At 45.2% G+C, this 23,678-nt stretch overlaps 1 protein-coding gene across 4 annotated transcripts in view; it reads left to right on the top strand.

Moving 5' to 3' along the window:
* The window catches only part of MAPKBP1 (mitogen-activated protein kinase binding protein 1), a 55,023-nt gene that overhangs the window by 10,020 nt on the left and 21,325 nt on the right, over positions 1 to 23,678 (top strand). For 2 of the 4 annotated variants that reach the window (XM_045900293.3, XM_064570630.1), the window contains one exon: positions 17,665 to 17,756. The exons of 1 other annotated variant lie outside the window; for it this stretch is intronic. In XM_045900293.3, the coding sequence (XP_045756249.1) occupies positions 17,665 to 17,756 (92 nt within the window). Of the gene's footprint in view, positions 1 to 16,806; positions 16,894 to 17,664; positions 17,757 to 23,678 lie in introns of all 4 variants that reach the window. One more of the 4 variants, XM_064570632.1, reaches the window with a different exon arrangement.

Genomic DNA, 23,678 nt, shown 5'->3' with positions numbered 1-23,678 from the left:
GGATTCCTCTCTCCCCAGCCCAACTCCTCCTTTGCTGTCTAAAATAGCCCAGCCTCTTCAGGCTCTAAGTTGTCTTGCAAAGCCTTCGGTCATCTACTTGGTCTCACTCATTTCAGAGTCTACAGCACTGCTGCTTTCCAAGTTTCTTTTCCCTCCCTCCACTTGTAATTTAAGGCAAGTGTCCCCCGTTGGGTCAGTTTGAGTCACTGTCTTATTTCCTGTCCATATTTTGAATGTCTCTGGGGCCATTGGTATTTCTCTGCCTTTACTCTTCCCTCTTCCATTTGTCACTTGCGTGTTTTTCATCCCTTGACTAATGAAAAAACATTGGTAGAAGTGAGCCTTTAATCCTGACTTCTGTAACCTCTCCATCAACCTCCTGCATCTGAAGTTGGGCTTGTGGCTGTTATCACTGCCCCTTTGTTTGGAAAACAGTCCAGGGCTTGAAATTTGGGACTATGTTTATTCAAACTAAGCTTCTCTGGGAACGTGGTCTGTTGCACTGTTGTTCTCAGAGTATCTATTGGTTTTACTTCATGGGCTGACTGCAGTGTTGGTTAGAAAAAAAGCTACAGTGTTTTCAGTAGGATTTGTTGTATTATACATCACATTCCTACTGCTGCAAGCTAAGCCTCTTGTCTAGGCTCCATTGTTTAATGCTGGCCAAGGCCAGGTTTTCTGTCAGCTTCCTTTGACAGCAGTTCTCAGTGGATTTGTGCAATGAGAGCTGCCCACCTGCTGGATGTTTGCTGAATCAGATCCGCATTGTGGTTTTTACCTTAACTTCTGTTACCTCTTAAAATGAAAAGAAAGGGTAGGGGAGGGCAAGAATAAAGGGAGTATGACAGACAGATGGGGCAGTGTGGATCTTTAGGGTTGGTATTTTTGAGTGTTCACATTTTCCACATCTTGGTTTCCTCCCTCCCAGCAGTTATATCAGCAAGTCTACAGTGCTTCTTAATTGGCTACAACATTTTCCTCTGGTTTTGAAGGGCATTTACAGAAGAATGAGTTCACATCACAGGATGGGTATCTCCTCTTAGACTTCTAGGGGAGTAAATTCCACCCCCTCTCATTTTAGCACAGAGAATGTTAATAATGCTTTTTGTTGCTTCTCTAGTCTATAAAACAGTCTTTTTGTTGTTGTTGTTGACTAGATTTCTAAGTTTATATGCCTTATCTCTCTTCCTAAAACTGGAATGAAGCTAAAGATCTTTTCCCCTCCCTGCCCTTTCTTTGATAGCTGAGATTTAAATTTACTTGAAAATCTTGGAGCGCTTAGTGAAACCACATGGCTGATTTCTTTTTTTTTTTTTTTTTTCAGTGTAGCACATTCTTTTTTGGAGGAATCCTGAGAAGGGAGTTTCTTAGGTTCTTCTGGATTTGAACATTGCTTCTCATTCATGCTGAGCACACTACAATTTCCAACTTCCCATCATACCTCTCATCAGGCTTTGAGATCTGTATTCCTTTAGTGGTGCCTCTGGTCATTTCCCCATACGCTCAGCTGACCTCGTTAAAGGTGCTGGCACTTAAAAAACAAAACTAACTTTAAAAAAATTATGAAATATAACAGACACGGAAAAGCTTATGAAATATAATAATATAATATTGTATGTACTTACGACATGGTCCCCCATATCATCATCACCCAAAGTCAAGAAATAGAACACTGCCAAAGTGTTGGTAGTTTCTGAAGGATATGATGCTAACAGTGTCATTGTGGTGGGTGAGGACGGAGATGAGTGAAGTTTTTGTGTTAGGTAATTAATATGGTTTTATTTAAAAAAAAAAATTAAATCCCCAAGGACTTGATCTTGACTGTTTGTTCTTTTACTTTTCAAGTTTCCTTTTTCCCCCATCCATTATGGATTTGTGCCATTCAGCATTTTCAGGCAGTGTGCTTACTGGAACCATGTTTTCCAGATTTTGTTGTCAGTGCTTCCTGCCCTTATGTTGCTCTCTTAAAACCATACTAGAAATAATATTTGTAGTGCTAATAATGATGAACATTTGTTTATTGTTTGCTATGTCCTGTGCTATTCTACATATATTATCTCATTCACATTTCACACCACTCTTCTATCAATACTGTTACTGTCCCCATTTTGTAGATGAGGAAACGGATGCTAAGAGGTCAGGTGAGTAGCTGGTGGTTACATAGCCAGTAGATGGTGCAGCTGGGATGCAGACTCCCTTAACTTATTGGCCATCTTAACTCCAAAGCCGACACTTAATCTTGATTCTTTACTCTTCCCAGAGTCTTCTTGTGCACAATGTGACACTGAGCACAGAAGTTTATGCCTAGTATTGCTATAGTCAAGAGTTGCAGCCTGTGTTCAGCTTGGAAAAGCACAGTACCTTGAAAACTATACTTTTCCCCCAACTTGCCCCATCCAAGTTGATTTGATGCATTTCTCAGACTATTTTAGAGCCATCATTCGGTAACCCTCCTTTCCCTCTACATCCTTGCTTTTCTTCCCACCCCCAACTCCAGATTTCCACTTCTTGCCCTATGGTACCATTAGGAACAGTACAACTTGTGGTTCTGTGGGTCCGTGAATGTCAAGTTGACAGGCGCAGTTCTGTGGTGTCAGATGACCATAAGCCGCAAGTAGTTGCTGCTTCTCTCTCTCGGGTTGGAGTGAGGTGGGGGAGTGAAGTGGAGGCCAGTAGATGATTTGCTTGTTTTGGTGTGGGGGATTCATGGGCCTTGAACCTGTTTGCTCTTAGCTGGCGGTTGATTGTGTAGCTCACACTCCTGACTGCTTGCTAGTTCTCCCCTACCCCAAACCTCTCCTTGTTTATCTCTGTACTCCACCTCTCTGTTATTGCTGTGCCTGTCCCGACTCACAACTGACCTTGTCTTTGAAGCTGTGGAGAGTTGCTGAGTTAAAATGCCTATTTTCTGTGGAAAAAAACTGGGCCTAAAATGCCCCGTGCCAGAGCTGAACTGGATGATGACAGTTGGAGTTCAGTGACCATGAAAAAGAGCAAAAATGAGGTCATTTGCCCACCTGACTCTGGTTGGTTGGGCAGGCTCCAAGGTTGCTAAGTTCCTTGAGCAAGTGTCTTGCCTCCCCTGACCTCAGATTTGTATTATTTTGATGTCTTTCGTCACATAGGCAATGATGATAACATTATGGATGCAAAAGCATGGGATCTTAATACATGCTTTCCTGCAGCTGCCCTGGTTAGTCTGAGGAGAGGAAGCCCCAAGCCAGGTGGACTGGGTGGAGAGCAGCCCACAGGCAGTTTGTGATCGTGGGGGAGAAGCTCAGCATGCTCAGAAACTCTAACCCTTGCCACCTCTCAACTGCTGCGTTGGAGAAAAGCAAGCAGCTGCTTGTCAGAACTAAACATGCAGCAGACAGGCTGTAGGCCTCCCTCCGTTCGTTACCCTGATGCTCATTGGTCAGCTTCTATTTGGGAAAATGCACGTATCCATGATTGTTTTCATATGACATAGTAACCTGTTGCAGACTAAACATGTCCTTTCTCCTTATGATGTCCTTCCTTCCCCAGGCTCCTTTGATCTCTCTTGTGAGGCCCCACGCTCCTCCCCGCCCACCCCCCCACCCCCACTCCCCGCCCCAGCAACTGTCTTAGAGACTTGCCCTCATAGCAAACCCAGAACTGGCTAGTGAACGGGGTTTCTAAGAGTGAATGTGCAGGCAGATTAGTGTGTAGGGGCAAGAGGCAGTGAGTGGTTTTGTTAAAATGCAGATTCAGACTCAGGTCTACCCTGGAACTCTGCAGTTCAAGAAAGCTCCCAAGTGAAGTCCATGCTGCAGTTCCTTGGGCTATACATTGAAGAGTCAGGCGTGTGTGTGTGTGTGTGTGTGTGAGAGAGAGAGAGAGAGAGAGAGAGAGACAGAGACAGAGACAGAGAGACAGAGAGACAGAGAGAGAGCTGGCTTCTCTCTCATTTGTAAAATTAGAATACTGAGGGCTTCCTCCTTGGGCTGTTGTGAGGATTAAAGGAGATCTCATGGATGTGAAAGCACACTGTAAGGTCTAAATAAGTTTATAGCTGTTAAGGGGTTGCTAATGTTATCAGGGTCCATAGATTTCTAAAATATTCAGGAATTTTTTTCTCATTTGCTGGCAAGATTTTATCCCTTCAAGTTTCCATTTGTGAGAAGTCCTTTTTTGCAGGTTCAGCCTCTTCTGTTCCAACATTTAATCATTCTCCCTGTGCAGCTTTTTATTGTGACCTATCTTCAGTACATTTTTCTTGCCTATATTGTAACTTGTATCAACAATACTGAGAAAGAGGAAGGCTTAGCAAATATTTTTTTTTATACTAACTACTGTGTAATTTATTTTTTCAGGGCCATGAGTATGTTTTTTGGGAACTCAAAAAGTCAAACCAGTGAACCAGGAGCCCTAATTTACTGTGTCTGATTAGAGATCACAGGAGTGATGCACATGCTTTTTAACAGCGATGGTTCTTCTAGAGATAACTTTTCTTCTTTGGGGGCCAGTTCATTTGTATTGAGAACTAATTTGGGAAATGAATTAGCGCTAGAGCTTCCTTTCAGACTGCGAATTTAAAGGCAGAGTGAAAACGTGTTAATTTTATAACCCATTGTTTTAAGTTTCTAATTTGGCAATTTGGTGATATCAATAGAAGAAGCATTAATATATTCATATCTTTTGATCTAGAAGTTATAATTCTGGGATCTATTCTATGCAAACATTCACACCACACAAAAGTGTATATAACTGAATTTTTTTTTTTTTTTTTTTTTGTGTTACTCACAATAGTGAAATCTTTGGAGTAGTCCAGGTAGCCATCAATAGGGGATTGGGATAAATCCATTAAATGAAATACCTTGTACTTGCTGAAAAGAATGAGGTCAATCTATATTTACTGACATGAAACGGTATACAAGATATATTAAGTGACAAAAAGCAAACTGTATAACTGTTTTTTATGTTAATGATTATTTATATTTTTGTTAAAACCTGTATGTTAGTATACACATAGAAAAAAAAGTGAGGCTATAAATACCAAACCGTTGTTAATATTGGTTACCTCAGGGAGGGCTAGTAGATTATGGCGGACATTCACTGTCTACATTTCTATATTTCTGTAATGTTGGAAATTTTTACAATGAGTCTGTATTATTTTTGTAAGTAGAAAAAACTAATAAAGATAAAGGTCTCAATTTAAACATGCATATTTCATATTTGAATCTAAAATGTTTAAATTTAAAAAACTGTATACTCATTCAAGCACAAAGTTATGCACAAATGTTGAAAAATATATGTGAAATAATAAACTTGGGGTTTTTTTAGTAATAATGGGACATAAAAATGTTTTCTCACAAATTCATCATTAACTTGTTGAATTTGAGATAATTCATTTTTTGCATCTTCAGAAATATTTTCTTGGTTAGCTTTGGTAAACAAAACATTTTTTAATACTTTCTGAAGTACATGTGCTTTCTGAAAAGATTTTTTACACAAGTAATATAGAGAAACATAAAGAAGGAAACAAGTTATTCATAATTTTAACATCCAGAATAGCTACTTATAGCTACATCCATTTCTGATTATAAAGGACAGGTAAAGCTCTTTTTAAATAACAGTATTGTCACTTTTATTTAAAACGTTACCTCTGAGGGGTGCCCGGGGATTCTCAGTCAGTTAAGCATCAGACTCTTGATCTCAGCTCAGGTCCTGATCTGAGGGTCATGAGTTCAAACCCTTCCTTGGGCTCCATGCTGGGCGTGGAGCCTACTTTAAATAAATAAATAAATAAATAAATGTTATCTCTGATCTTTTTAGACTTAGTCTTTAATTATAATTTAGATATATGCTGTACATATATTTACTGAAGTCAAGGACGAAATGGTTTTGTTTGTAATCATTTAAAGCACATGGATTATTCCATTCAGGCCTTCCCCACTGGAAAGGCGTTGAAATCCTGTTCCTGCTCCAACTTCTAGGACTGGCTATGGTAGATGGAGAATTCTCTGGGGGTTAAAGAACTTACTGGGTAAGATGAACCAGAGTATTCACAAATATTTTTTAAAATACTAAAACGTGGACTCAAATATTTATTAAACACTGTGCCTTGTGCTATAAGCATGGAGTTGTAGATACAGCCTCTGCCTTTCAGGAGACTAGTAGGAGAGAAACGACAGAGCCATAAAGTACTTCTGTACGAGGTACTAAGTAGCACATGCCATGTGAATGATGCAAATAAGTGCAGCTGTAAGAGTACCAACGAGGGACGAATCATTCCTGGCCATGGTGATCACGCAAAGAATCACAGGGGATGTGATATTTGAGCTGGTCCTTGAAAGGAAGGGAAGGATTTCAGGAGGGGATGGTGGAAGGGAAGGGATTCTCGGTAGAAGAAGAATAAAAACTAAAGCCCCAAAGCGCCTTTCCAGAATAATGAATAACCCAGATTGACAAGTGCACATGATTCATATAGGTGAGTAGTAGGAAACAGAATTAGAGGAAAGGTAGGATCACTTGACAGAGAGCTGTAGTTGCTAGGCTAAGACATTCATAATTTATTTTGTTGGCAGTGAGGAGCCATTGAAAGTTTTTGAGCAGGGGAGGGACGTGATCAAAGCTGTGCTATGGCAAGATTATTCTGACAGGTTGAGGGAGGGGAGGACATGGTCTATAGTAAAGAAATTGATTAGAAAGTCATTGCTATATACAGGAATCTGGTGCTGAAGGCCTAGTCCAGGGTGTTGGCATTCAGAATGGAAAGGAAGTGAGCATTTTATAGAGAATAACATGTTGAAGAAACCTTTCTTCCCAGGGGAATCTCATAGCCCAAGCTGGCATGATTACAGGGGTACCAGGAGTTCCCTCCCCACTTTCCTTTTTGTCCCAGATCACACATTCACATCGCACACTTAGTTCAGGTAAGGAACAGTTAGTATTCTCCCTGGTTACAAAGTTTGGAAACCAAGAGATTAAGAAAACTCAGGCATGTAGAGCTGGTGAATGAGGAGGATTCAGACTGTTTTTCATGATCAGACTTTTGCTTATAAAGCATTGTTTGTGGTTCTGGTCTTGCTGTAGGGAGGACTGATGCTAGAGAGGAAAAAAAATTTTTTTTCTCTTATTCTGGTTGCTTAAATTGAGGTACCTCCTATCCTGGCCTTTCTGGGAACTGGAAGAGAAAGAGAGAGTAGAAGTGCCTGCTCTGTATCAGGCACTGTGTTGTCAAAGCTGCTCTTTGGACTTGGGTGCATGCTGATGGTGGTATCATAATTGAGTCCTTTAGCTAGAGGCTTCTGATTTCCAGAACTCTGGTCTGAGGTCTGATGCTGCCCTCACCTCTTCCTCCATCTGTACACGAAATCAGATTCTGCTGCTTTGGACACTACAGTGTCATTTGCCTTGGAAATGGGTGTCAGCTCTCCATGTTGACTGTAGGTTCTAGTGCTGGCTGGACATGAGCAGGCTCTGACCAGGGGGGATACTCTGGCATTAGAAGACCCTCTATTTCTTTTTCTCTGCAACCATTCAGTGAGGAGAGGCCAGAGCCCATTTTTTAGACCCATTTCAGGTACTGATAACACCTGCTAATTTAAAAAAAAATGTTAAAACTAGCAGGAGAGGACCCTATTGCCCTTCTACTTCATCTGTGCCCTCTGCCTTCTACCTTGGTTCTCAGACCTGTCCCTGATGCTTCCACGAAGGCATGGGGACTTCCCCAGGTCCTCTTTCACGAACTGCACCTTTCTGATGGTTTTGGAGAACCCGAACTCCCTCCTCAGGTCACCAGAGTTTCTGGAACCAGGCAGACAGACCTAGGTTTAAATCCTGGTTCTTCCACTCACTACTTATCTGATTCCTTCATCTGTAAAATGGAGATAATACCTGTCCTTCATAAAGTTGTCAAGGGTATGGGGCGCCTGACTGTGGAGCATGCGACTCTTGATCTTGGGGTTGTGAATTCAAGCCACACATTGGGCATAGAGCTTATTTAAAAAAAAAAAAAAAAGTTGGTCAAGGGTATTAAATGAGATAATCTTGTAAATTGCTTAGCGCATTTTTGGCAGAGTACACATTCAGTGAATCGTAGTTCTTAGAGCTATAGATCCTGTCTCTGCACAAGACCTTTCGCACCCCATGGGTCTGGATATTCTTTTTTTTTTTTTTTTTAAGATTTTATGTATTTATTTGACAGAGAGAGATAGAGAGCACAAGTAGGCAGAATGGCAGGCAGAGGGAGAGGGAGAAGCAGGCTCCCCGCTGAGCAGGGAGCTGGATGCAGGGCTCAATCCCAGGACCCTGGGATCATGACCTGAGTCGAAGACAGCCGCTTAACCGACTGAGCCACCCAGGCGCCCCGGGTCTGGATATTCTTATAAGAACATTTGGAGCGTTGTTTTCTCCTTAGTCCCAGGAGGGGCTGAAATTTGGAAATAAAAGGACAAAATGCTTTAATTTCGTAGTTCCCTACCTGATTAATCATTAGAGCTACCTGGAGAGCTTTAATATGCAGACTCTTGAACCCCACTCCATATCTGTTGATTGAGAATCTTGTGGAGGCAAGGGAGGTAGATAGGGTAGGGACTGATATCTGAAACTTGTTAAACCCTCTGAGTAATTCTGTTGGTAGGCCAGGATTGAGAACCTTTGTTCTCTAGTCTCCAGGGTTTTATGGCTGGAGGATCTCTAAGGTCACCTCCTCCCAAGCCGTGGCAGATTTACCTTCCTAGAAGCTGAGGCTATTTTAATCCCAGCACCGGAGAATTGGCTCAGCTCCAACTAATGCTGAACTCTAAGCTGGGGAGCCCAGTTTTTCTGTCATATTGGAAATTATTTGTTTCTGGGAGTCTTCATGGTATAGAGAGTAGAACTATAAATCAGCCAGACAGGATAGAGACCAGGAGCAGAGTGGAGAGGCAAGATCTGTCCTGCAGTCTTGGAGTAGCCATCGTGTCCCTTCCTGCCTCTGACCAGATGGCCCTTTGGACTCTGAAGGAGCAGGAGTGAGCTTGGGCATGATACCCGCCTCTCCCTTCCCCCTCCCCAGGCTAGTCACTGGGTCTCTGCCCAGCTGGCTAAGTCTCTGCACAAAGCCTCCTGGCCTTGGGCTTTCTCTGTGGCTTTTTCATAAGCAGCAATTCTCCGAATCTGGTGGAGAATCTGCTCTGTGAGATTAGAGTGCAGTGCGTGGGTAAGAGACAAGCATAGTTATTCTTAACCTGCAGGAAGGGAGGGGAAGGCGGATAGTGCTCTGCTGTAGACAGGTCTGTGACATGCTTGTTTATAGAAATAGCAAGCCCATGGTTTGGCTGGAATGACTTATAACTCAGGTATTTATAACTTGTGTTAGTGGGATTGAGAAGTAGGGAAAAGGAGAAGGGGGAAGAAAGAAACTGGTGGCAACAAAAACAGAGATTGGCTTCCTCCCAGTTGCTGGGGTTTCTTTACCACTTTGAGGTCAGCTCAATCCTAGGTGACCCCGGCCTTTTGTGGCTCTGGCCTCTTCTCTTCCTCAAGGGAGCATCTGCTGACTTGCCTTTGCAGACTCCCTGTCGTGGCCCCTCACAAGAAAGGAAGGGCAAATCCGAACCAGTTATATCACAGACTCCAACAAGAAGCCCTTCTCCAGCAAAGCCATTGTCTTGCCTCCACAGACTGGATCATCATTGACTGGTGCCTCTACTCTAGCTTGTGGACTGATCAGATCTCGGGACCAGATAGAGAGACCAGAAACGCTTAGACGGCCCTGCCCCAGGCTTCCTGGGATCACGTGTTTCGGGGTCTGGGACTGCTTGGAACCTTGTGCTGTGCTGCCCATGTTGCAGATGGCTCTGGACTCTGGAGAGTCCTTTTCTTGACTCCTTCACTTCTTTTTGGCACTTCCATCAACTCCCCCTCCTTTCTGGGAGCTCTCCCCTTCCCTGGCTTCCTGGGTCTCCTCCTGTCTTTCTAATTGCCTGGCATCACATCTTCTCTATACTCTAAAAATAGGTATTCCCCATGGTTCTGTCCTCAGCCTCTCTCTGCCTTCCTGTCTTCTCTTGTACTTTCAGTGGTGGTTTTCACCTCCATGCGAATAATTCTCAGATACTTATTTCCAGCCCTGACCTCTTTCCCAAGCATTTAATTCCATGTTTATGTTGCTAAAGTGAATGTTCTGTGGTTCCTACTAAATATCCCTGAAGTGTCTTGGATTTAGCACGTGTAAAACACATCGCTGGCTCCCATCCTTCCTCCTTTGTCCAGACCCAGGTCTGCATTCTGATCCTGGCACCATTTCTTTTCATGTTCCCTTTCTCTGAGGTTCAAAATTTGAGTCTTCTGTCTTCTTCCTCCATAGTTGTCAGGTGCCCAGTCCTGCCGATTCTATTTGCTTTACTACTTTTGAATCCACGATGTCTTTTCTGCTCTCACTATCTTCATGCTGGTCTAGATCCTCATTACTTTGCACCTGAACTATTGTAACCGCCTCCTAATTGGGCTCCCTGCTTGTGTTGTTTTTCTCACATACATCATTACCAAAACATAGCTTTGATTGCGTCTCCAGCTTGAAATCCTTCAGTGGCTTCCCAGAATCTACAGATGACCCCACTTAGTTTGGCATTCAAGTCTCCTAGTCTGGTTGCAAGTCTACCTCTCCTGACTTGCTCTCTTGACACTGTCTGCATTCACAATTGCTCACCTGCTCTGTTATTTCCTTCTGCCAAACTTTCTATTTTATTTAATTAATTAATTAATTTATTTGAGAGAGAGAGAATGAGAGGGAGGGGGGTCAGAGGGAGAAGCAGACTCCCAGCCAAGCAGGGAGCCGGATGCGGGACTCGATCCCGGGACTCCAGGATGATGACTTGAGCCGAAGACAGTCGCCCAACCAACTGAGCCACCCAGGCGCCCCCTTCTGCCAAACTTTTGTTCATGCAGCTTCTTCTACTGAGAATTCCTTCTCTCTGTATTTCCACCTGTTAAGAACTTATCCTCAAGGCAAGGCCCAGGTCAAATACCATCTTGCCCTCCAAGAAAGCTTCCTTAGTTTTCCTTTCCTGATCCTGTTCAGAAATCATTTCTCTTCCTCCCCTTTGAGCACTTTATATCTTTCTTATGACCCTTATCACATATTGGATTGCTTTGTAATATACCATTAATTTTCCCTGATGGATTTTGAGAATAGAGAGTAGAGTCTGTGTATTCTTCATCTTAGGATCTCCCATAATATCTTGGTGATTTTCAAACTTCTTTGAGAATGACCCACATTAAGAAATACATTTTATATTGTGACCCAGTACACACCCCCCTAAACAAAAGTTTCATGATCAATACTTAACCCTTACTATATGCCGTGAGATCTGTTTTGTGTTCTGTTGTATTTATTCACTACCCACTAAATCAGTCAATTTCAGGTCCCATTAATAAGCTGCAATCTGCACGTTTGGAAAATATTATTCTACCTAGTATGAGTGAGTTGTCCTGTCTATTGCCCCTTAGCCACCTGTTTTTTCCATCTACTCTAATGAGAGCCAGAAGAGCACTTAAATAGTTGGCTTTAGTCTTTCCTTCTCTCTTGGGAATAGGCTATTATGATGTTACCCCTTTATCTCATTAAGGTGAGGGATGATTTTGCTTTCCTTCTTTCTCTCAGGAGGGTACAATACTGCCCTGCATAGTGCATGCTGGGAGTGATGGCTATTCAAGCCCTCCTTTGCAATATGTCTGTAGTAATTCTGCCCTCTGGCAGCCTTGCTTCTGGGGACAGATGACACCCTCTCTCAGGCTGGTGTAGGCTTTCCTCCATCTCAACACTCTCCACCTGCCAAAGCAAAGGCTGGGTCACACCTTGAGTATTTTCTCTGTTTCTAGGCTGTGTTTTGGATGTGGAGGAGATCACTGTAGAGTACGATGTGGGTGCTCTCTTTTTTGTTTTTGCTTGTGCATGAAGCGATGTTCTAGAACTGTATGGCTGTATCAGGGTACCAGCTGCCTGTAGTAGTTGTGTCCCAAGTCACTGGACATAATCAGTTACCTGGACTGGTTGTCTTTTTGGCTAAGTTTCACTGGCATTCGGGCTGTGAGGGTTTATAACTGACTTTCCTTTCAGTACCTTGGGCCCTATCCCAGACTTGGAGAACAGCTGTTTTCTCATAGGACCTCTTCCCTGCCTCAGTTTCCTCAACGATGCTTGAGGCCAGAACTCGCACACCATTGGGCTTGCTTCCTTATGTGGAGAAATGCTATAGTATTCAAGACAGACTAGGTCTTTGGTTCTCAAAGTATGGGCTTGGAATCCTTAGCGTCGCCTTTAGGGGATCTATGAGATCCCCCCTTTTCCAGTTACATATCCAAATGAGGCCAGATTTTCTTCATCTTCAACCAGAATAGCATATCAAAACAGATTGAATGCAGATGCAGATAGGAGAATCCAGCTGTTTACTATTAAGCCAGACATTAAAGAGATTTGTAAAAATGTTAAGTAGTGCCATTCTTCTCACTGAATTTTTTTTTGTTTCGGAAGATAGTTATTTTTAATAAAAATATTAACATGTATGGATTTATTATTATTTTTAAATGAATTAAGAAATATTTTAAACTATTTCCATTGTAATTTCTAATACACTGATACAAATAAAATCTCTTTGGGGTCCTTGATAATTTCTGAGAGTGTAAAGAAACCAAGAGTGTAAGAGACCAAGAAGTATGAAAATTGCCAGGTTATGTCATGCTGTGGTAACAAAATCACCTCAAAATCTCCCTTACTTAACAGATAGTTTATTTCTTGCTCATGCTCATATTCAGTGTGGGTCAGCAGAGGGGCTCTGTTCATCAAAGTTACTCAGGGACCCAGGCTTAGGGGACTCTCTCATTACCTGCTGCCATGCTTAGCAGTCAGGAGAAGGGATAATGATTCTCGAAAGCTTCCACTGGAACCAGCGTGTCAGAGCATCATAAAAATGTGCAGTCTTAGAAGCACTTAAGTGAGAAACCTAATCAAACAAAAACTCATATTCTTGAATTCTTTGTACCCTTTCCCCCAACATTGTTGGGTCAGTGAGTATCAAAAAGCCATTGTTTAAGGATGAAGAGAGAATCAAGGGTGTGAATTATAGAAGGATGTTGTTCATGAGGTCCTGAGCCCCATGCCACATCTGGGACCATGTCTTTTCTCTCTTTTCAACATTGAATGTGCAATATTTAGGACATCTAGTAAAGACATAGGGAATAATAGAATGAACAGCTGTGTGTCCACCATCAGCTTAAGAAACAAAATGTTACCTGTACCATTAAGCTCCCTTTGTGCTCATCCTCATCTGGGCAGTAAGACAGACAGTAAGTGTATGGACGGAAATACAATCAGTGTTGGGTTGCTACCTGAATCTAAGTGCTATGAAGAAAGATAAAATAAGATAAGTTAGGTACAGAATGATAACAGTAAAGTTAGTCTGGAAAGCCTGCTCTGAGGGGAAGACCTTTGAGCAAAGACCTGAGTGAATTAGCTATGTGAATAGCTGAGGGAAAAGCATTTTAACTGAAGGAATAGCATATGCAGGACCTGAAGCTAGAATCTGCTTGAGGTGCTTGAGGCAGCCAGGGTGACTGAGGTAGAGGAAGAGGTGGAGAGTGTAGGAAATGAGGTCAGAGAAGGAGCCAGAGGCCAGATGATTTAGGGCCTTGTAAACAGGGTAAAGTATTTGAATTTGAACTTAAGGATGGGAAGCCCGTGGAGGGTTTTGAGCTGAGTAATGACATGATCTCATACATATTTAAAAAAAAAAAAATCACTGTGGGGGTGCCTGGGTGGCTCAGTCAGTTAAGCATCTGCCTTCGGCTCAGGTCATGATCCCAGGGTTCTGGGATCAAGCCCCACATTGGGCTCCCTGCTCAGTAGGGAGTCTGCTTCTCCCTCTCCCTGTGGCTCCCCACTGTGTGTACTCTCTCTCTCTCTGTCAAATAAATAAAATAAAATTTAAAAAAACCTTAAAAAAAAATCACTGTGGCCTGTCATGTTGAGAAGAGAGAGAATACATGGGAATTATAGTCCGAGTGAGAGATAACAGTGGCCTGAACTTAGTAGTGTATTGCTGAGTGTTTACAGCCTCTCTCAGGGGACAAAAAAAAGAGCCCTGATTTGTAGCATTTGCTGATTTCCATGGTGTAAGTACTCCCACTGTGGTGATCTCAAGCTACCAGGGTGCTGTCACTGAGTGAGGAGGTGGGAAAGGAAGGGCACAGTCAGCTGTCCTGAGCCCGTGGAAGCTGGCTGTGGCACACCACTGCTTGAACTTGGGTGTTTAGTCGATGGTGTGTTTGCAAGGGACATTCAGGTCTGTCTCCATTTTCTGCGGTAGATGGAAGCTGCATCACCTTTTTGGAAGGAGAAAATATGGAGGTTATGACAGGGAGAGAGTCCATTTATAATCTCCATTATGCTGGGCCCTTTCAAAATAAGCCTAGATGTTGGAGGCCTTGCAGGAGCTTTGGACTCTCTCAGATCCTTTGAAAGTGGAGTTCAGCCCAAAACCTCCCTGCAAACAGGAAGCTGGTTTGAGTTAGAACATAAAATAAAAACCAGCTGATGCCCCTGAATGTTTTTCCCCTGCTCCTCCCACTCCACAGAGCCAAAGGAAACTGCCTTTTTTTGTCTTTGGATAGTTGTTCAGAAAGTCAGAAAAAGCCAAAAACCATAAATCCTTTGAAAATAAGCCAAGTTTTGAGCCCAGGCAAACTTCTGCCCATGGGGTTTCCTAGCCCGGATGTCCGTCCCACTGCCAAGAGTCCTAGGAGGAAAGGGCCTGAGGAACACAAAAGTTGCCAGAGATCAGAGCCTGGAACCCAGGCCCAGCAGGAATAGATGGTCTGTAGCAGTTTCTCAAACTGGAGTTTCCAGCCCATTTGTAGGTCATGAAATCAACAAAGTGGGCCATGCCCAGAATCATTTTTTAATGAAATAGAATGTGATAGAAAATAGAGTGTATCACATGGAGTAAGAGAAGTATTGTTTTGTGAAACTTTTATTTCAGTTTTAGGCACATGCACACATGTACATGTATGTATGTACCAGCTCATGATACAAACTCATAAACTATCTCTCTTACCATGGGTCATGGGCAAAAATGTTTGGTGAACACTGGCCTTAAAGGTATGAGTAACTGACATCTCCTTCCTGCTTTAGCTTGCTGTTGAAAAGTCCAAGCTAGTTTCAGAATGAGTCTTTTATGGAACTGCATCCTCTGTCCACAAAACACCTACCCAAATTCCTGTCAGAGGGAAGGAAAGCTGAGAACGGAACAGACTGGTCTAATTCTTTGGGACCAAAGCTGAAGCATAAACGAGGGATTGATACAAATTTGAATGCAAAGGATTTGCCTGCAATGATTCTCCGGAAGGGAATAGGATTTGAGCAGTTTTTTAGCTCACTGCACTTGATCTATGACCTTTCCCATCTATGTGGGTAATGCTGGCCTTGGGTTCCTCTCTCTCCTGTCTGCAGTAGGCAGTTGGTATAGCAGGAATGTTCCTGAGTACCCTCCCTCTGGGATAGCTGGAGGCACAGTGCCAGGATGGGGAGGGGTGCACCGAACTGAGCATCCCCTGGACTTCCCCAGGGGTATTTTGTGCTCTCCAGTCAGTGTGCCTGGTGCTCAGGCCTTTCAACAAGGTGACTGGGTGCCAGGGCATCATGCATCTAAGAAAAAGTAAGGAAGGAGGCATAAGTTAAGGCAAACTATCAAGAACACAGGCTACAGTTAGTTTATCCCACACTAGGCTTAGTGCCTCAGGTAGGCCCAGGGTTCCTGGCAAGTCTGGAGCTTGCCAGGTGGCTGTGGGTTGGCTGTGGGACTAAACTGCCTCTGTCAGTGAGTAGACACATGCTGGAATTGCTGGTCCACATCCCCAGGAAGCACAGAAGACTCTTGGGGGCCTTCCTGGGGAATAGGTTTTAACTGTCATGTCCCAGGGGATTTATTTTGGTCTTTGGCCACCAAAGGGCATTTCTTTCCAACCTAATTCAAGCTAAAATGGTCCTTGGAGATAAGAATTTAAGGGCGCCTGGATGGCTCAGTTGGTTAAGCGACTGTCTTCGGCTTAGGTCATGATCCCAGGGCCCTGGGATCGAGTCCTGCATCGCCGTCCCCCTGCTCTGTGGGAGCCTGCTTCTCCCTCTGCCTCTGCCTGCCACTCCCCCTGATTATGCTGTCTCTCTCTTCTCTCTGTCAAATAAATAAATAAAATCTTAAAAAAAAAAAAAAGTTTAAACCAGCCCTCTAGAGGGACTTTGAATTCTCCAGCTGGGACAGTAAGAGAGGAGGAGAGATCCTAACCACCCTAATTGATTCTGGGTTTCCTCTCCCTATTAAAAAAAAAAATTTTTTTTTAAAGATTTTATTTATTTGTCAGAGAGAGAGAACATGAGCGCACAAGCAGGGAGAGCGTCAGGCAGAGGGAGAAGCAGGCTCCCCGCTGAGCAAGGAGCCCAATGGGGACTCGATCCCAGGACCCTGGAATCATGACCTGAGCCGAAGGCAGACGCTTAACTGACTGAGCCACCCAGGTGCCCCATCTGGGTTTCCCCTCTCCAGAAACTGGCCTGGACTAGGATAGACCACCCTACTACAGACATGAATACTCCTGAAGTGTTTCTGGTTCACACCACCCTCCTAGGGCCTCTGAGACTCTTAGTAGGGTACAGTCTAGCCTATTTACATGACCTTTCTGCATTCAGATGCCTCTCTCTCTGAGCCAACAGAGAGACCAAGGACATCTCTGAGGAGGGCCAGTGCAGGGGGTCCAGACAGTACTAGAGGGTGGACCTGGAGTGACAAGCAAGATGTTCTGTTGCAGACGGTGAGGTGGAGTGAGAAGAGGTTCCAGGGCATTCTGAATCTCCCATGGGATCATCTAGCAGAAAGGCCAGTGAACTAATTTGAGGTTAGTTCAGTGTGCGCCGTAGGGCTGCGTCCAGTGTTGGGTAACAATATTGTTGGTGAGAGTGATGGTGAATGTTGCATGTGGCCATGTCCTCAGAATCTCTGAGCACTTTACACATGTTTCCCTTTCATCTCTGTGGGAGTGGGGCTTAATAATAATAATTAGAGTACTCTGAGCATCTGTGCTTGGCAAAACACAGCATTAAGCCATGTTTCTGTCTCCTGGGCTCATAGTCTGTATGAACTGGCAGATGTTTGGGGTGGGTAGAGTTCTCTGATGGAGGGGAGGAACGTGATGGGATGCAAAGATCAGAGATATTATGAGTCACCTAATTAATACCTAACATTCCTCTGACTCTTAGTAGATCACAGTAGCCTTTCTTTCATACCTGCCAAGGCACGAAGATCAGTGACTTTCCCTGACTCTCAGAGACCCAAGAGGCCAGTCTGGGGACCCAAGGCTTTATCTTGTAAACGGAGCCTTCCTGGATTGGGGGAGTGCTTGTTCCTCTGTGGCCATGAGCCCAGCTTTAACCCTTCATTTTCTTTCCCAGGGTCCCCACAGATTGAGCCCTGTTAAAAGCCTGTAGTGCACGCTAGCTTTTCCCCATGTGACCAAGGGACCTGTGGCCAGGACAGACCCTGGAGAAGTCAGTAGCCCTATTCTCCTGAAGAAAGTAGTCAGCATTTGCTAGATGGTCGTGGGTACCTTCAGCACCTCCTTCCCGACCCTGCTCTGTCCATATGTCACTTCTCTGTCTCCCTCTAACAGGTGACATTGGAGAAGGTGCTTGGAATAACAGTGTCTGGAGGCAGAGGACTTGCCTGTGACCCCCGATCGGGTTTAGTTGCCTACCCAGCAGGGTAAGTATATTGGAAGACGGCTTATTGCATGGGAGTTTATAACCATGCTAAACCAGTTAGGGTGGGCAGGGATTTTTTGGTTTCTTCTGGGAGATATAGCCAGGTGAATGTTTTGGTACCATTTTTGTAAAGGAGATACAGGGCCAGGTCAAGGCTCTTTGTTGAATGCTGTACTTGTTGCCGTCCTGTCCTGTTTTTTTGGCCATCCACCTGTACATACTGATTCACACTTTATATTACACACAGTTCCCAACACCATCTTTAATATCTACCTTCTAGTCACTTAAAAACAGCTTTATTGAGATGTAACTCATGTACCACAAGTTTGCCCATTTAAAATGTACAATTCAGTGTTCTTTAGCATATCCACAAAGTTGTGCAGCCATCACCACAGTCAATTTTCAAACATTTTCATCACCCAAGAAAGAAACACCATACCCATTAGCAGTTATTCCCTATTTCCCCCTCAAGACCCCCAGCCCCAGGCAACCACTAATCCACTTTCTGTCTCTGTAGATTTACCTGTTCTAGACAGTTCATATAAGTGGAATCATTCCATATAAGTAGAATATTTGGCCTTCTGTGACTGGCTTTTTTCTTTTTCTTTTTTTTAAATTTATTAGAGAGAGAGAGCTAGAGAGGGAACACGAGCAGGGACAGAGAGAGAGGGAGAAGCAGGCCTCCTGCCGAGCAGGGAGCGTGATGCAGGGCTCCGTCCCAGGACCCTGGGATCATGACCTGAGCAGAAGGCAGACGCTTAACGACTGAGCTACCCAGGTGCCCCTGTGACTGGCTTTTTTCACTGAGCATAATTTTTTTTTTTTTTTTAAAGATTTTATTTATTTGACAGCGAGAGACATAGAGAGGGAACACAAGCAGGGGGAGTGGGAGAGGGAGAAGCAGGCTTCCTGCCGAGCAGGGAGCCCGATGCGGGGCTCGATCCCAGGACCCTGGGATCATGACCTGAGCCGAAGGCAGATGCTTAACGACTGAGCCACCCAGGCGCCCCGAGCATAATGTTTTTAATGTTCATACATGTCATGGCAGGTATCAGTACTTTGTTTCTTTTTATGGCCGAATAACATTCTATTGTATGGATGTCCCACACTTCATCTAGTCATCAGTTGATGGGCTTTTGGGTTGTTTCCACTTTTTGGCTATTTTTATGAAAAATACCAGGCGCCTGGGTGGCTCAGTCGGTTAAGGGTCTGCCTTTGGCTCAGGTCATGATCCCAGGGTCCCAGGATCGAGTCCTGCATCAGGCTCCTTGCTCAGCGGAGTGTCTGCTTTTCCCTTTCCCTCTGCTGCTCCCCCCTGCTCGTGCTCTCTCTCTCTTTCCCTCAAATAAATAAATAAATAAAATCTTTAAAAAAAAAAAAAGAAAGAAAAAAGAAAAAGAAAAACACCGCTCTGAACATTTGCCTACTGTTGTCACTTGGAGAGATGTCAGTGCCATGGAAGAAAAGTAGGGATCTGGGGCTGGGGTTCCTCTGTCCCTTGCTGCCTTTTCGCTCCTCTGCTCCTGCAGATGAGAAACCCCCAGCCATAGCTTCTTTAGGCTTTTACAAAAGTGTTTCTTTGGGAGGCTTGGCGCCCTTGCTGCTTCTGGTTCTCTCTGTCAACCTGTGTACTTTGCTGCTGGGCATGGGAGCACAGGCATGGGAAGGCCCCCGCCCCTCTTCCTTTCTTCCCCACCATCAGCTCGGGAGTGCCCACTTTCCCAGTATGAGTTCCACAGCAACTCGTGGAGTTTTTGTACCAGTATATGATTTCCTTAGTTTGATCATCCCATCAAAAATCTGCCTTTGTCAACAACTTATTCTGTGCCAGGCCCTTTGCTAAGCACTTTGCAAAGAGCAACCCTGTGAGGTTGGTACTATTATTATCCCATTTAGAGAAGGAAACTAAAAAAAAGAGAGTTTAAGCAGATTGCTCCAGGTCACACAGCTAGTAAGTGTCTGTATTGGAATTTTAACCCAAGTAGTCTGACTGCAAAGCTCTTAATCTTAAAATGGTGTGGAGGGGGGGAAGACCTGACTTTCTGCTGATTTTTGAAAGCTGCTTCTTGTGTCACTATGTGGCATACAAATGAGAAGAGCCCAATTTATGGGCATCTCAGTCTATGCCAGGGAAACTTCTGCCCCTGGGTTCTGGGGCCGGTGCCTTTCCTGAGCGGCCCTTTGGCATCTGATGTCTGTGGTGGGGGTGCTGTAAGAGCTGCACCAGCCTTACTCTGCAGAAGCTGAGCTGGCCGCCTTCTTCCCCTCCAGAAGCCAAGTTGATGAATGACCTCTGTTGCTGGATACCCGTGCAGCTGGCCTCAGGGGAATTCCTCTCGTGCCTGCCTCTGCCTGGGAAAGCCAGGTTCCTTCTTGTTGGAGGTGGGGCTGGGGCTGGATGTGAGATGGGCAGGAAGGGCCTGGGCTGCTGCCTGGTATGTGCTGAGCCTAGTGTGCCTGCCCTAGGGATTGTAGAACCATGCTCCCCACCTCTTCCCCCCATGCCCCTGACCCCAGGCCTGGTGCTTGGGTGTGTGCTTCTGTGTGTGGGCAGGACCCAGCCTGGCACATGTGTCTGGGAGTCATTAGCCTTCCAGATGGTGTATGGAAGCTTCCCTTCTGTGATATCTAGTAGGTTTCCTCAGTGTGCTTGGCTCGGGCGAGCCCTGGGCGGTGACATGATCTACTCCCTGACCTTTTGATTTCCTAGGACTTCAAGTTCTCTCTTTGCAAATGGCCCCCTTTTCTGAGTATTTTCATTTTGCTCTGTTCTAGAGGTCCCTGTTGTGCCTCTGGAGTGTCTGGGGGCCACCAAAGTCTATGTGAGCCAAGTACGCTCTTTCCCTCCCTCCTTCTCTTCTTCTTTCCCTATCTGGTGATCCTAACCCCACCCCCACTCTCTAGTTCCTACTATGCTTGTTGCTCTCAGAGCGGCTCAGGTATCCTAGAAACAAGAAGAAAAACAAAGCTCAGAAAAGTCTCCCGGAGGCCTAGAGGCAAATATCAAACCAAAACAAAGTTTTCTGAAAGGAAATGAAACCGCTCCAAGAGGGTGGGGTAGAGGGGGATTGTGTCAAGCAGAGGTGGGTGAAGTCTCTGGGTAGAGACCCCTCAGTTTTAGTGGCTCCAGAGTTCCCCCTTTGCTGTTCTGTCCACAGAAAAGCCTACCCCTCACCTGTCACACTTTGAGCCCCCCTGCTCCAGGAGGCTAGGTGGTCCCCAGATAACATCTTCGAGGGACTCAGCTTAGTTGAACATCCATAATTGACTTGGGCCCGTTCGCTGGTTGGCTTGGTAGAGGGCTCAGGTGCTGTAGAACCCAGCACAGCCCCCATTGCCGCGGTGGGGCCAATCAGTTCTGAGAGTGAGTCTCTCTTGATCCCCGGTGCTGAAGTGTGGGCCTGGCCTGGGTGAATGCTCTGGGCAAAGCAGCTACTGGAGTGGGAGGTGCCCTATCCAGCAGCCCCGAGGAGACCTCTTGGTTGCTGTTAACTAGGGAGGAGGAAGGCAGACTCAGATTTCCTGAGAAGGCCCTCCCATTTACTCAGCCCATACTGGAAGTTATGCTGAGGTCCCCCAGCTCCAAAGCACTGGAAAAGGTGTGAAACCACAGTCTCCCAACCTGAACTATGTTCTAGTGACAGCTGAGCTAAGGGAGCACAGAATTAGCTCCTTACGGTCTGTGGGCAAGCCCTGTGTGCTGGTTTGCCAGGGGGTGTGTGGGACTGTGGACACCGGATGGGCCTGGGAGAAGATGCCTGCTTTGTGCCCTGGTGGATGGGAGTTATGTGCAGGGGTCCTCGCAAGCGTCGGTCCCCTCAGGGCCTGTCTTCTGGTTGCTCTGCAGGTTTCACACCTGAAACCGAGCCCCCTTAGTTCTTCCTCAGATGGTTTGGTCATAGATGCCTTCATTCATTTGTTCAGCAGGTATTTGTTGAAAACCTGCTCGGGACCAGGCACTGTTCTAGGCACAAGGTATATAGCAGTGAGCAGGACAGGAAGGGTGACCATTTTTGGTGGGGTTTAGGTTCAAGAAGGGCAAGCAGACAATCAGCATGCCAGCCCATAAATGAGCAAGATAGTGTCAGAGATGGTAAGTGTTCTGAAGAAAGTAAAACCAAGTGACAGAAAGGAGAGTAAGTGAATAGCTGGCGGGGCGCGTGGCGGGGCCGGGGCCAGGGCGGGGGCTACTTTAGGATTGGGTCGTTAAGACGCAGGGGGAGGTCACATTCAGCTGATGTCCGAATGACCAAGAGGAAGGAACTCTTGAGGATCTGGACTCCAAAGTGGTCCAGGTGGAGGAAGCCTCAAGTGCAAAGGTGCCAGGGAAGGGAGGATTGGGTTCACTTGTTTGAGGGGGCTAAATGGTTGTCGTGGTGGCTAGAGCATAATGAGTGGGAGGACGGGGGCCCAGGCATTGCATTTTGACAGGGCTCGTAAGTCTTGCAGTGCACAGAGATTCACGTCTTGTCCCAGAAGGGAATGTGTGTAGAGTCCTCTGGGCAGAGAGAAGTGCACCGCTAGCTCTCCACTGGTACCCATGTTATTCTCTGTCTTCTTTCATGTTTTTGAGGAGGGATTTGTAAAATGCCCCAGAAACAGAGATGCCAGTGGGTCCTGTGACCTGGCCTAAGAGGATTGCTTATTTGGAAGGTCCTGGATTGCAGGCATTTAAAGAGGACCACAACGGAGGATGCCTTAGGAAACATCCTTGACTCATTCTCTCTTAGAATAATTAAAGCTATATTTCATTCCCTTTTGGGAGTGAATCCAGAGGGATGGTTTATAATTCCACACCTGGGTGAGGATCCTAATGAGTCATTAGTGTCCAGCAAGTCATGTATGGGATGCCACAGTTGGGGCTCCTGTTGTAACTGCTGACCCCCTGGATCTCGCTTTCCTTGTTAGTGGTGGAGCAGAGTACCCTTCAAGAAGATGGCCAGGAGCACCATGCTGCTTACTCTGCACACTGTCTTCTTCAGTCCCCACAGCAATTCTGTGAGGTAGATTTTGTTCTTCCTGTTCTACAGATGAGGAAACAGATTCAGAGAAATTAAGGAATGTGCCCAAGATCACACAGTATGCTAGCACACAGGTCTGCCTGGCCCCAGTTTTCTCATTCCTTCCATCATCACACTGCCCTTAAGTGTCTGTGAGTCCTAAAAGCCTAAGGTAGGGGAGAACCACGCACCTGCCCTAGGGCCCTAGTAGTTCTCAGTTCTGCTGATTGGGAGGTTCCTTGGCTTTGAGATCTGGTGGCTAGTGACTTAATAATTTATTCACTCATTCACAAATATTTATTGAGTGCCTATCTTCTAGGCCCTGGGGATGTAAACAAAACAGATAAAAATACCACCTGCACAGAGCTGGCAATCTAGTGGTGAAGACAGATCTCCCTGTCCAAAAGTGAATTCTATAGAATATAAAATGTGTGCTTTGGAGAAAGTATAAGCAATAAACAGTGAAAGGGAATAGGGAATGGGGGTAGGGTATGGGGTTGTGATGTTAAATCGTGCTAGAGAGTGACATTTGAGCAAGGCTTGAAGGACCTCTTGTCCCTGTGTGAGTCACCTTCTGTTTTTACCTGGTCTGAAAGAAGAGCGTCCAAGGCACAGGGTCTCCGCTTGAACCTTCTGTGTTCTGCTCCCTGTATGTGCTGCTATGTTCATTGCTCTTCCCACGCTTCTTTTGTTCCTGCCTTCTGGAGGATGGAGAGTGGTAGGAGGCAGATCCTGTGAGAATGCCGGGCTCTTGGTGATGGCAACAGGCCTGGACCTGTCTGGGAAAGGGGTGTGTTGAGGGCTTGGCCCTTCCTGGTTCAGAGGAGCTCCTGGGCAGTGGGCCCAGCACCTGGTACTGGCGTTCCACCATGTGACTACCGGGCTGAGGCCCCGGGGGACCGAGAACTCACGGTCTCCCTACA

This window comes from Mirounga angustirostris, unplaced genomic scaffold, assembly GCF_029215605.1.
Source record: "Mirounga angustirostris isolate CCGP_5_RB_7025 unplaced genomic scaffold, mMirAng1.0.hap1 SCAF_9, whole genome shotgun sequence".
Classification (NCBI taxonomy): domain Eukaryota; kingdom Metazoa; phylum Chordata; class Mammalia; order Carnivora; family Phocidae; genus Mirounga; species Mirounga angustirostris.
Note: the sequence above shows the minus strand (reverse complement) of the source record. Positions and strands in the feature narration are given on the sequence as shown.